Source organism: Rhinatrema bivittatum, chromosome 10, assembly GCF_901001135.1.
Source record: "Rhinatrema bivittatum chromosome 10, aRhiBiv1.1, whole genome shotgun sequence".
Classification (NCBI taxonomy): Eukaryota; Metazoa; Chordata; class Amphibia; order Gymnophiona; family Rhinatrematidae; genus Rhinatrema; species Rhinatrema bivittatum.
In genome coordinates, this window is record NC_042624.1 from 19,117,524 (window position 1) to 19,131,140 (window position 13,617).

Consider the following 13,617-nt stretch of genomic DNA (forward strand, 5'->3'; position numbering starts at 1 on the left):
GGAGCATGTCACGTATTACCTCGTTCATCAGGTTTTGAAAAACTGCAGGGGCATTACACAACTCGAAAGGCATGACCAGGTACTCGGAATGCCCATTACGAGTGTTGAAAGCGGTTTTCCACTCATCACCTGGACGATTTCGTACCAGATTGTAGACCCCACGGAGATCGAGCTTGGTGAAGACCTTGGCTCCCTGTCAATGGTATAAGAGTACCGGGTTGAGTGGTAATGGGTATCTGTCTCGGCAGGTGATCACATTGAGACCTCTGTAGTCGATGCAAGGTCTGAGGGAGCCATCTTTTTCTGCGACAAAAAAGAAGCCGGCTCCTGCTGGAGAATTTGAGGGTCGAATTAAGCCACAGTCTAAATTCTCTTGAATATAGCAAGACATGGCTTGTGTTTCAAGAAGAGACAATGGATACACTCGCCCTCTGGGTGGCATAGTACCTGGGAGCAAGTCTATTGCGCAATCAAAGGGGTGGTGCTCCAGAAGGAGTTCTGCCATTTCTTTGGAGAATACATCCATATACTCGGAGTATTGTATGGGCAATGATAAAGAAGTGGCCAGAAGAGGTCGAGGTATCACAGGCAAGCAAGATGAGAAACAGTGAGGACTCCAGGCCGCTATCTGGAGAGTGTCCCATTGGATGATGGGTGAATGTTTCTGTAGCCATGGTAAGCCCAAGCCAATAGGGTGGATGGCCTTTTCTAGGACTTTTCAGTATGGAGCACTCCCTTGCGGAGGGTCAACAGGATCATGGTGGCAGAGACACAGCCTAGGAGTGGTGTACCATGGATGGATGAAATCCGTAGTAGCGGCTTGTGAGGTAATACAGAGAGTTGAAGCTGTTGTACAAGGTCCACAAGGATAAAATTTACCCCGGCTCCTGAGTCAACGAAGGCCAGGGTGGAGATATTCCAGGATATTCCAAGGTAACTGGAACAGTACATTGAGCGGAATTGGCGCAACCTAGGGGTCAGCTCCCCGAAGACATCTAGGCCCTGGAGTTTTCCGGCCACTCACTGCATTGGGCCAGAAGATGTCCCTTGCCTCCACAATACAGACAGAGGCCTAATGTGCGCCGGCGCCTTCTCTCTTCTACCGTAAGAGGACTGCATCCCAATTGCATAGTTTCTTCTCCACGATTGTCGGTAATTTCAGAAGAGGAAACAAGCGGACGTGAGAAAGATGGAGCCAGAGGAACTGGTCTCCTATCAGGCTTGACCTCAAGGGCTCAATGTTAAAGCCGTTGGTCAATTCAACCTGCAAGGTCGATTAGATCTTCAAGGCTTTCCGGAAGGTCCTGAGTAGCCAGCTCGTCCTTTATTCGAGAGGATAGCCCCTCTAAGAAGATGATTCTCAGGCTGTCCTCCCACCAACCTAGCTCGGATGCTCAACCGAGTAGTCGACAAGTGGACGGGACCCTTGACGCAAATGTAGTAATCCTGTGGCAGCTGTAGACTGGCGAGCTGGCTCGTCAAAAACCATCTTGAAATTATGAACAAATTGTTGCATATTCCCAAGTAATGCATCGCCTCGTTCCCATAGTGGTGACGCCCAAGCTAGGGCTCGACCGTCCAAGAGAGACAAAATATAGGTAGTTTTGATTTGATCTGAAGGGAATTGCGCAGGCTGTAAGGCAAACCGCATAAAGCAATGGTTTAAAAAAAACATCGGCACTGCTTTCGGATCCCCTGCATACCATGGCGGTGCTGGTAGATGTAAAGATGCGGCTGGTCCTGGAGCAGTACTTGGAGGCGGAGTTGCTACAGGAAGATTAGCGTCCAAGCGATTAGCTAGTCTCTCCACATAAGCTGCAAAGACACCCATGCAAACGTGTTGCTGCTGCAAGCACTGGGCTATGCCGGGAATGGCCTGGAAGCCAGACAGGTCCGCAGGGTCCATGGCCTTAGCAGACTGTTGTGAATGTGGACCCTTGGGCCGGCTAGAGTGTGGTGAGGATCCGCTGGAGGAAGGCCTGCAGCAGACTCATAGCTGGTAAGCAATGCAGGACCAGGAGACCAGACAGGACCTCGTTCCCTGCAGGTTGAGCCTGTGGGTGCCGGGGCTGGCAGGACTTAGGCGAGGGTCTCCTGGCACCGAGAAAGTCAAGTACAGTCCGAGTTGAGGCAGGCAGCAAAGTAGGAGTAACCAGACAATCCAGAGGTCGTGGCAGGCGGCAGTGGAGCAAGACAAAAATCCAGGCCAGAGGTCGAGGCAGGCTGAAGACAAGCGGAGGTGATGGATGAGTCAAGAGTCGGGGCAGGCAGCAGACGAAGACAACACCGGGAGCCAAGCAGAAGTCAAACCAGAGAAGGAAGCTGGAACAGGAACTCAAGAATGGGGAGCAGGACAGGAACTCGGAGACAGGATCTGGAACAGAGTAACTAGAAGAACGCAGGATCTGGAACAGAGGAACTAGAAGAATGCAGGCATCGAGTGCCGTGATAACAGCTTGAGAGATTTTATCCTCCAGTGGTTCTTCACCTACATTATCAGGCAATTCAGGAGGGGCAGCAGCCATCTTAGGTTCGGGAGTTTTCATCTTTTCTGTATCTTTTTTTTTGCGTTTTCGTTGTCATTCACAGGATTTTTCGGCACAAGTGGTCCGTTCAGCTCTACTACAAGTGAGTATTAGTGAGAGAGTTCCTGGTGAGTGCTGAAGAAGCAATATATTTGCAAAATATGTGGGAAATGGCTAGAGCTCAGTGTACCAGCAGCTAACCGATTTCACCACATCACGTGACTCCCCTAAACAAATTCTTTGTTTCAGTGTTTACTGAAGAGGATGTTTGGGATATATCCATTCTGGAGACTGTTTTAAGGGTGATGATTCAAGTGAATTAAACCAAATCACAGTGAATCTGGAAGATGAAGTAGGCCAGATTGGCAAATTGAAGAGTAGTAAATCACCTGGACCAGATGGAATACACCCCAGACCTATTTCAATTAATTTGTAACCTATCATTAAAATCATCCATTGCATATGAAGACTGAAGGGAGAACAATGTAACCCCAATATTTTAATAAGGGCTTCAGGGGTAATCGGGGAAACTATAGACTGGTGAGCATGACTTAAGTGCATGGAAAAACAGTGAAAAGTATTCTAAAGAACATAGAATAGATATATATAGACATGGTTTAATGAAACACAGCCAGCTTGGATTTACCCAAGGGAAATCTTGCCTCACAGATCTGCTATACTTTTTTGAAGGGGTAAATAAACATGTGAATAAAGGTGAACCGGTAGATGTGGTGTATTTGGATTTTCAGAAGGTTTTAAGAAAACTAAAAAGTCATGGGATAGGAGGCAATGTCCTTTAGTGGATTGCAAACTGGTTAAAAGGCAGCACATAGAGTAGGATTAAATGGTCTGTTTCACAGTGGAAAAAGATATTCAGTGGTGTGCCTCAGGGATCTGTACTTGGACTGTGCTTTTTAATATTTATAAATGATCTAGAAAGGGCTACGACAAGTGAGGTGATCAAATTTGTAAATGACACACAAATATGCAGAGTAGTTAAATCTCAAGCGGATTGAGATAAATTGCAAGAGGACCTTATGAGACTGGAAGATTGGGCTTTCAAATGGCAGATGAAATTGCCATTTGAACAAGTGCAAGGTAATGCATATAGGGAAAAATAACCCTTGCTGCAGTTACATAATATTAGGTTCTACCACCCAGGAAAGAGATCTAGGTGTCATACTGGATAATACATTGAAATGATCGGCTCAGTGTTCTATGGTAGTCAAAAAATCAAACAGAATGTTAGGAATTATTAGGAAGGGAATGCCAAATAAATCGGGTGTCAGTGCCTCTGTATCGCTCCATGGTGAGACCGCTTCTTGAATACTGTGCATAATTGTGGTTGCCACATCTCAAAAAAATATAGTTGCACTGGAGAAAGTGCAGAGAAGGACGAGCAAAATGATAAGGGTATGAAACGGCTCACCTATGAGGGAAAGGCTAAAGAAGTTAGGGCTGTTCAAGCAATAGTAGCTTGACATCTACTTAGTGTTTGGGTGCTTGGCAGGTATTTGTGACTTGGCTTGGCCACTGTTGGAAACAGGATGCTCGGCTTGATGGACCCTTGGTCTGACCCAGTATGGCATATCTTATGTTCTTATGAGAAGAGAGGACTGATATGATAGAGGTCTACAAAATCATGAAAGGACTTGAACAGGTTAATTTAAATCAGTTATTTACTCTCTCAAGACAAGGGGGGCACTCCAATAAGTTAGCAAGTAGCTCATTTAAAACAAATTGAAAAAAATTATTTTTCGCTGAGCACATAAGTAAGCTCAGGAATTCATTTCCAGAGGATGTGGTTATGGCAGTTAGTGTAACTGGGTTTAAAAAAGGTTTGGATAAATACCTAGAGGAAAAATCTATAAACTGCTATTGATCAATAAAGAATAGTAGCTTGAGATCTATTTAATGGTGGGCTTGATGGACCCTTGGTCTGACCCAGTAATGCATATCTTATGTTCTTATATTCTTATCAGACAAACAGTTTTGTAAAAGGCAATTTGTGCATGGAAAACAGTGTTCTACCTACAGAATTCTAATTTTGTCTTTTTGGAATACAATGTGTAATATTTAAGCTTTGGTTTTGTTTTTTTGGCTTGTTCAGCCTCATAAAGTGCTAGAAAAAATAAACATGATTTTTCTGTCCTGAGAAACATAATGTTATTTCTCCAAGGACAATCAGAATGTTAGTTCTCACAAGTGGGTGACATCATCAGATGAAACCCAGCGTGGAAATTTTATATAAAATTTCTAGAACTTTTTGTGGGGGCAGAGAATTTGGATCTATCCAGATCTAGCAAAAACAACACAGGAATGTAGAAAATGTTTTATTGATATATGCCAGGAGACTGAGTCTGTTGAGGCTACATTTCTTCGTAGACACCTTTTCAAATATTTGGTCAGATATAGTGGTGTAGTTTGTCCCAGCTCAATTCAGATACTTCCTCAACGCTAAGAGTACTGATTAGTGAATGGCATCTGTAGGCATTAGAATTATGCGTGGATTTTCAAATATGTATTTTTCTTATTTAGAGATTTTTTATTTTGTCTCTCCTAGAATTTTCTTTCTCCTCTCTCCCTCCTTTTTAGTACTGTGGTCTAATGTAGGATTTGAGGTCTCGAATAGTAGATTTATTTTTATCTTTTGGCATTGATTTTTTTATGTTTAACTGGGACCTCTAGCTAGCTTTTCCTGTTTCAGATTCAACTTGTAAATGTTTTGGGAGAAATTGCAAATAAAAATCTAAAAAAAAAAAAAAGTTTCTAAAACTTTAACCATGCCTCATTGGGCATGTATGGAATACCATGATACCACTCATCTATGTGGGAGCCCCTCAGTCTCAACTTTTTCACAGAGTCCACTGATAGCAAATCTTCACTTTCCTACTCCCTCAGATTTTCTTTTAAGTCCTGAACTGGTAGGAATCACTTTGTGACCTATTTCTTCCCTTTATATATTTTATTTGTATTCCGCTGTTGTAGTACTTAAGGTGTAATGGCAGATGTGTCCTAGAGCTTCAGGTCGCATGGGTTGAAAACAGATGTCTTGCCTCTGAGCCACAGAGTGGTTTGGGGAAATGCACACTCCTAGCCTGCATGGAGCCTTGATATAAACCCAGTGATCTTGCCCTGGAGGAATTTGATTGGTTATCAGGACTTTAAAAGGTATCTCTGGGAACACCTCCGTGTTCTGAGCAATTCAAGGGCTGAGGGTTGAGCTAAGCAGACCAGAAAGCAGACATTTGAGATCATGATGTAAGTGAGTGGTGATATATCGTGTATGTGAAGACAATTGCCTTAACATTCTGTGTAAACCTGCACTATAAGCCAGGACACTTATGTGCTGTCAAATTATCTGATAAAACTTGGCTGGCAACTCCTGGATAGTGCTGTCATACTTGCAGGAGGCCCAATAACCTAACAGTAGGTATTTGGTTGGATTTTTAAGTTTCACTTCATTTGTCATGCCTGGGTGGTGCACTGGCTCTGGTGCTCTGAGGCTCATCAACTGCATGTGGTCAATCCTTATATCAATTTAGCCTCCATGGAGAAGCATGTCAACAGCTTGAAACAATGTCCCTGATGCAATAGGGTCATGTCTATCACAGAATTTCTTTGATAGTTGTCCTCTACTCTTGGGCTTTGCAAGATTTCCCAAGGTATTGCTGTTGCACAACCATGACCCCTGAGGAGGTGCTGGTCTCACTTAGAGCTCAAGGAGAAGCACTTCCGGTGCCATAACACTGGCCCATCATAATTGTTATCAGAGGTATCATCACCGATGAACAGAGCAGCTGTACCAGATGTTGGATGTATCAACAGGAGAGCACTGGGACCTCTCAACATCGAGCATCAAGAAGGAACATGGTGACATAGTCATCTGTCTCCTTCCACCTAAGTAGTTTGAAGGGATCAGCCTCTTCAGTTCTGGCATTGGTCTCCATTAGTGCATGATGCCGGGAGCATGATGCCGGGAGCAGGCTATGGCCATGAAATCCCTGAAGTGTTCCCATGAAGGAGGAGAGCTCATCCTCCATGTGTTCCCGAGAACTGCAACAATCTCCAGGTATCCAGGTGTCTGTCTTAATATACCTCTGGCTTCCCAGAAAGACACGGCCTTCCCTCCTGCCAGCCAGTGTTGGCATTGGCAGTCTTTAAGGAGAAATTGCAGGAAGATCTAGTTAGACCTTGGACAAGGTGATGCAGAGCATTGGTGCTCCAGCAATGAGAGCATCAGTGTCTATGCAAACCATATAAGGGAGAGCTCATCCTCTGTGTTCCCAAGAATTTCAACAATCGCCAGGGATCCAGATGTCTGTCTTAATATACCTCTGGCTTCCCAGAAAAACATGGCCTCCCCTCCTGCCAACCTGTGTGGCATTGGCAGTCTTTGAGGAGAAATTGCATGAAACTCAAGTAGACCTTGGACACAGCGATGCATGGCATCCGGTGCTCCAGCAATAAGAGCATCAGTGTTGATGCAAATCAATGTCCAGCCACTGCTGGTGTCTATACAATTGCCTAACAGCTTTGTATCAGTATCATTGTCAGTTACTAGAGAGGGATTGTCATCTATGTCTCCAGCCTATGTGGAGTAGAAACATCCCTGAGGTACAGGATTTCCTCAGGCTCCAGGCCTCAGTAGACAATGCTCCCCTCTCTGAGGCTTTGTCTGCTGGCCGGGCAATATCTGGATCCGTGCTCCAATGTATCAGTAGGATTTGGTCTTAGAGTTCTCCAGGGTAAGGTTATAGATCTGGACATATCCCTGAAGGGGAGCAATCTACAGGTCTCCTCTCAGACTCCTCTTCTCTGCCAAAAAGAAGGACGTCTTCACCAGAGGACTTTCTCCTTCACCTGCTTTGTACAGAGGATAGTGGTGGCCATTCCAATTACCAGAAAAATTGCTGGGCATCCTCCAGTTTATGGAACCTCCTAAGGAGATTACAGAAGTAACAGTACACGAGATCCTTCAGGTGTAGATGTGGATGTGAGAGAACACCCTCCCTATGGCTTCCAGGAATAAGAAGGTGGATGTGATTTATCTTGTAAAAAGATTCCTGGATTTAAAAAAAAAAAAAAGGCAGGTACTACACCAATATGTGGTGGTCAAATTTGATCTCAAGAAAAGCAAGATTCACTCCTCTGTGCTCCCAGGGAAGGATTTCAAAACCTTGGATGCTCTTGGAAAGAAGCTTTTTCAGGGTGCTATGCTCCATGCTTGAATGTCTTCTTACCATCTTTTCTTGAGCTAAAATGTGCAAGACGTGCTGAAGCAGATGCAAGAAGCAGCATGATGATTTCCATTCACTGGTGGACAAGGGTATGGAGTGTGGAAAATGCATGGTCAGGTCAACCTTCATTGTTTTCATAAGGACATCGAGAGTTTCGTCTGTGAGGATTGATGCCTACAGACTCACCTGGCTTCGGGCCTCACCTTTGATCTGAGGTCCAGGCAAGATTTACTGATATGACCTTATCTCTTTGGACATAAACTCAAGGAAGCGGTGGCACAGATTATAGAATACTGTGATGCTTCAGTAATTCTTCACAGCCACTCCAGACCCACTATCCTCAGTGAAGTATGAGTATGGGACTAAAGTGACACTTCCAACCATAGAAGTGTTTTACTTTATCCCCTGGATTCTGTGTACAATAGGGCCTTTGTACTTGTCCAAGACAGCAAAGGGTCCTGAAGCAACAACCAGCACCCTAGTCAAAAACTAGGATGGGATTTTGACTGGATCACAGAGAGCCTGAATCCTGTAACCTGCGCCATAGGATCTCTTTGTCAGAGGCAGGCTGAGGTTTTACATAAACCATTGGCATGGTGTAATGTCAGACATGTGGGTCCTCAGCATAATAAGAAAAGGGTACAGATTGCATATATTGGATGTCTCTCAAAACTGGCCTTTAGGACCTTGCTTGGGGAAAGTCTCAGCATCAGGAATTACTGCAGAAGGAGCTCTTCTCCCTCTTAGAGACCAATGCAATTGAGCCTGTTCCTCCAGGATTCCAAAGAAAACAGGAGGAATCCTTCCCATCCTGAATCTAAGAGCCTTGAACACATTTCTGAAATGAGAAAAATTCAAAATGGGTCTTCCAGCTTCTTTCTTGCATATGCTGTACAGGTCATTCAAAACTCAGAAGTCCGTGTTCTCACCAGATCCAGCTGCTATGATTATATTATACCAATTCTCTTTTCCTTTCACTAGCCAGTTGAATCAAGAATATCTTTTAAAATACTTACATTAATCCATAAAGCTTTGAATAATGATTCACCGCAGTAAATTAGCTTATTACTCAAAATCTAGACCACAGAGGGAATCTGCATTCTGCCAGCCAGTGCTTATTTGATATACCATCTGTACTTCTCCTTAGGCTCACTGAATCTCGAGAGAAGCTGTTTGCTCTAGTCTTCCAGATTTATTGTGGAAAAAACCATGCTTCAAGACCTTTAAAAAGGACTTGAAGACATACTTACTTAGAAAAGCAATTTCCTAGTCTGTCTGAAATTATGCTGTAGATTGCATTTTTTTTGCTATGTACCTCATTTTTCTTGGTGCAGTAGGCTTTTGTCAAAAAATGTTTGACTTTTATTGTAACTCACTTAGAATTGTAGATAATGTGGTATATAAATGTTGTAATAAATAAATGGTTTCCTTGGGCACTCTAATTCCCTTTCTATAAAAAGGGGACTAGCTATGCTCTCGCACCCAGGCATAGAGATTTCCAGGACACAGATAATATCTCAGGTTTGCAGTAATTGATTGTCACTTCCTTTTGATCTTCACAAAATGTCTTGCCATGGTGACAGTGCATCTGTGTAAACTGGTGGTGCACATGTTCCCCCTACCTGGTTGATTGGATGGTGAAGAACACATCTCAGGCAGGAGAATCAATATGTAGAACCATCCAGATTTTGGAGCTGCTAAGGTTAGTCATCGGCTACCCTAAGTCACACGTGAGCCAGTCATTTGATTGGAGTTTATAGGAACACTGCTAGACATGACTCAGGCACAGGCAAAAGCCTTCCTTCCATAACATTAATAACATATTAATGTTATTTGCAGTGGAAAGGATTCAAGTGAGTCAGCAGACATAATCGTGGGACATATTGAGATTTTGGGTCTCATGGTTTCAACAGTGCATGTTATTCCCATGGCATGTCTCCATATGAGGAGATCTCAGTTGTTTCAAGCCACTCAGAATCTCTGAGACAGCATCTATATCATGCAATCACTGAAAAACGTCCTGTCCTGCTGGCATATTAATTCCAATTTGACCAGAGGCATATCCTTTCAAATGTCTCCACTTCAAATTGTCCGGACCATGGATATGTCCAGTCAGGGATGCTAAGAAGGGTTCCTCACTTTTGGTAAAGAGCCTTTGGTTTACTGAGGAAAAGCATCATCAGATAAACTTCCTAGAGCTAAATGTAGTTCAGTATGCTCTGACAACTTCCAGAAATCGGTTGGCCAGCAAAGTAATCCTGGGCTAGATAGACAATCAAGTAAGTAGCGATGATTTACATCAATAAGCAGGGAGGAAATGGATCATACCATTTCCTCCCTGTAAGATGCGGGACTGGGCTATATCTCAAAAGATGATCAGAGCCACATATATAGCTGGCAACAGGAATGTTCTTGTGGACAGATTGAGTCGGGTCCTGGAACCCCTTGAATGTTCCCTGGATCGGAGGATAGCAAACTAGATATTCTATGAGAGGAGCACACCCGTGATGGATCTGTTTGCATCCCTCCAGAACATCCTGCTCTTTTGTTCCAAGAAAGGGACTCGAGGCAAACAAGCATCAGACGTCTTTGCCCTCAGTTGGAGCAAAGACCTGCTATATTTGTATCCTCCATTTCTATTCATCTCCAAGACTTTGTTGAGCTCAGAGAGGACTATGATTCTCATAGCTCCATTTTGGCCAAAACGGACTTGGTACCCACTCCTAAGAAGATATCCATCAGGGATCCAATCAGATTGGAGAATTCCCCAACTCTCATCACTCAAGATCAAGGACAGTTCCACCATCCCAATATCAGGTCCTTGGCTCTCACAGCCTGAATGTGGAGATGGTAACCTTACAACTCCTGGATCTGTCAGAGGATGTGTCCTGTGTTCTAGCTTCAAAAAAGGACCGCAAAAGGCTAAAATAGAGGAAGTTTGTCTTGTGATGTAAGCAAAGGCCTTAGACCTTTTCTTCTACTCTTCACAAAAAACTGCTTGATTATCTTCTGCACTTCTCAGAATCAGGTCTCAAGACCAACTCAATAACAGTTAATCTCACTGCATTTGTTATGTCACCTCCATGTGAAAGGTATACCGATCTTTGTACAGCCTGTGGTTGCCTGATTCATGTGGGACTTGCTTCACTTGAAGCTTTCTATTAGGCCTCCCACTGTGTCTGGCCCAGCTGATGAAATCTCCTTTTGAATCGCTGCGCTCCTGTGACCTGAAGTACCTGACCTAGAAGGTTGTATTTTTGGTGACAGTGACTTTGGTGCTCAGAGTCAGCAAGGTCTAGTGACTGATCCACCTTATACCAAGTTTTTTTCATGATAGTGTAGTTCTGTGCACACATCTTAAGATTCTGCCTAAGGTGGTGTCATAATTCCATCTTAACCAGTTAATTGTCCTTCCAACATTTTTTCCCACCCATATATCCACCAAAGTGAACAAGCAATGCACAGTTTGGATGGCACAAGAACCTTGGCCTTCTGTCTGGAGCAGACTGAAGCCCATAGAAAGTCCACCCAGCTTTTTGTTTTATGTGATACCAACAAACCTGAGATTGCCAGTGCCAAACTTACTGTATCCATTTGGCTACCAGATTGTATCTCCAGTTATGCCCAGGCAGGCCTGAGTCTGTTAGGTAGTATGAGAGCCAAAGCAGTGTCAATAACCTACCTAAGATCAGTCTCCATGGAGGAGATCTGCAAAGCTGCAACATGGAATTCTCTCTGCACATTCATATCACACTATTTGGACATGGACTCTTGATTTGACAGTAGGTTTAGCCAATCTGTCTTGCAGAATCTCTTTGAAGTGTAGAACCCAACTGAATCCCAGCTAGGGCCTGTTGTTTGTTCCAGTCTGCCCCTATAATGCATATACAGAAAAAAAGGCTTTTTGCCACTAAAAATAGGTGGGGGGTTTTTGGTTGTCCATTGGTACTGTTGTTTACCCTTTTTATGTTCAGGGAAGACTGTAGCTAGGGATTGTCTACATGTGAGGAATGACGTCGTACTTGTCCTTGGAAAAAGCAGAATTGCTTTCCTGTAACAGGTGTTCTCCGAGGACAGTAGAATGTCTATCCTCACAAAACCCACCCGCCGCCTCTTGGAGTTGGTTTCTCCAAGAAAAAGCTAATAAATTAGACTGAAAGAATTCTCGCTAGACCTGAGGTATCAATGCATGCCATACGTACTCAGTGGAGCATGGTCAAAGTTCTAGAAACTTTAACGAAAAAGTTCCAGGCCAGGCTCCATCTGATGATGTCACCCAATTGTGGGGACTGACATTCTGCTGTTACAAGTAAGAAACTCTGCATTTTTTTGGTAAACAACCATTGTATGTAACATTCCATAAGTTTCTTATAGCCTTGCCCATTGGGACAAGCCTGCATCTTGTATCTTTTTGTATGTTTCATTCTTCAGGAATGACTGACTGATTAATGTAAAACATGCCTGTCAGAGGGAGAGAAGCATGCAGAGACAGCAATGCGTAGTATTCCAATATATACTTTAATTGGCATAATCTTAAATAACTGTGTTTCTGGAAACTACTTCTACATAATCATAACTGAGAATTTCATCTGCTGGTTGTGCTAAGCTTAGCAGTGAAACATTGTAGTATGCTTTAGCATAAAAGTATTTTATTTTTAGTGTTGCCTTTTGCTGGGCAGGTAGCAGGTGTTAATTAGGTGGTGAAAACTGCTCCATCTCAGAAGAAGACTCATCTGTAGTCTTCTGCACATTATCACGTTCCCAGAATGTTTTAATTTTACGATAAAAGACACGGCAGCTGAAGCCTTCTCGGAAGCCATGCCTTATGTGAGACTGTAGGGAATGCAATGTTGGGAACATCCGGCAGCAGGCCACGCATTTGTAGCCACTTTGCTGCTCTGGGAACCATTTGGAAGCAGCTAAAATATCCTGAGGTGATATACTATCTTTGGAGTCCAAGACAGATTCTAGGTTCCACTGGGAAGCATTAGGACATGGGCTTCCAAAGGAGGAGGAATTAGAAGGAGCACTCTTGCTGATCTCCAGCAGGCCAGCAGCATCTCCAGCTACTTCTCTTACATCATCTATTGATGTCCCCTGGGAGCTGCAGGAATCCAGTAGGCTCTCTTTGCCTGTGCAGGCATAGTAGCTGTAAGGGGAGAACCAGGGGCGATAGATACTGCAGTTAATGCGTGTGGAGTCTTGGCTCTGCATGGTGGAGAGGGAAGAACCTGCAAAAAAGAAGCACATAAAAGCCAGCCATATCAATTTCCAAGCTCAGGGCAACACTCTCATCATAGAAACAGAATATCACAGCAGAATGAAAACTGCAAGGCCTATATAATCTGCTGATTTTTCCCTTTCCACTGCAGAAATGTAGACCCTTAGGTGGTCTCTGACTTAAATTTTACTTTCCTTTTTTCTCGGGATCCTCTGTGCTGTTTCTATGCTTTATTGCATACCATTTTCATTTTTGCTCCCACCATATCCATTAGGAGGAAGTTCTATTTATCCATCATCCTGTGTGTGAAAAAAATGCTTTTTCACATTACACTTGAGTCTTCAATCTATCCCTCTCCAGCCTGATATTATAATCCCTTTTTCTAGAACTTCCTTTCAGTTGAAAAATGCTTGTCTCTTATGCATTATTTATACCTTTGTGGCATCTGAATGTCCAGTCTTTTTCCTGTTTCCAGACTTATTTCTTTATTGCATACCAGTGTGGCTAAAATGTTTTTTGTGCACCTAAATTCTCAAGCAGTCATTTTGGGTCATAGAAATGTATACATTAACATGATAGATTTATTTCCAAGTATATTGTATAAATTCTCCAATTCACAGAATGTTCTTAG

The 13,617-nt window shown here is 43.3% G+C and overlaps 2 protein-coding genes across 3 annotated transcripts in view; one reads left to right on the forward strand and one right to left on the reverse strand.

The window, feature by feature from the left end:
- The window catches only part of LOC115099984 (carboxyl-terminal PDZ ligand of neuronal nitric oxide synthase protein-like), a 560,668-nt gene that overhangs the window by 397,668 nt on the left and 149,383 nt on the right, over nucleotides 1-13,617 (forward strand). The gene's annotated exons all lie outside the window — the stretch shown is intronic.
- SPATA46 (spermatogenesis associated 46) overlaps nucleotides 12,295-13,617 on the reverse strand; it is a 73,075-nt gene continuing 71,752 nt past the window's right edge. Inside the window, exon 3 of the mRNA XM_029618107.1 lies at nucleotides 12,295-12,996. Coding sequence (XP_029473967.1) covers nucleotides 12,455-12,996 — 542 coding nt within the window. The 3' untranslated portion in view covers nucleotides 12,295-12,454. The remainder of the gene's footprint in view (nucleotides 12,997-13,617) is intronic.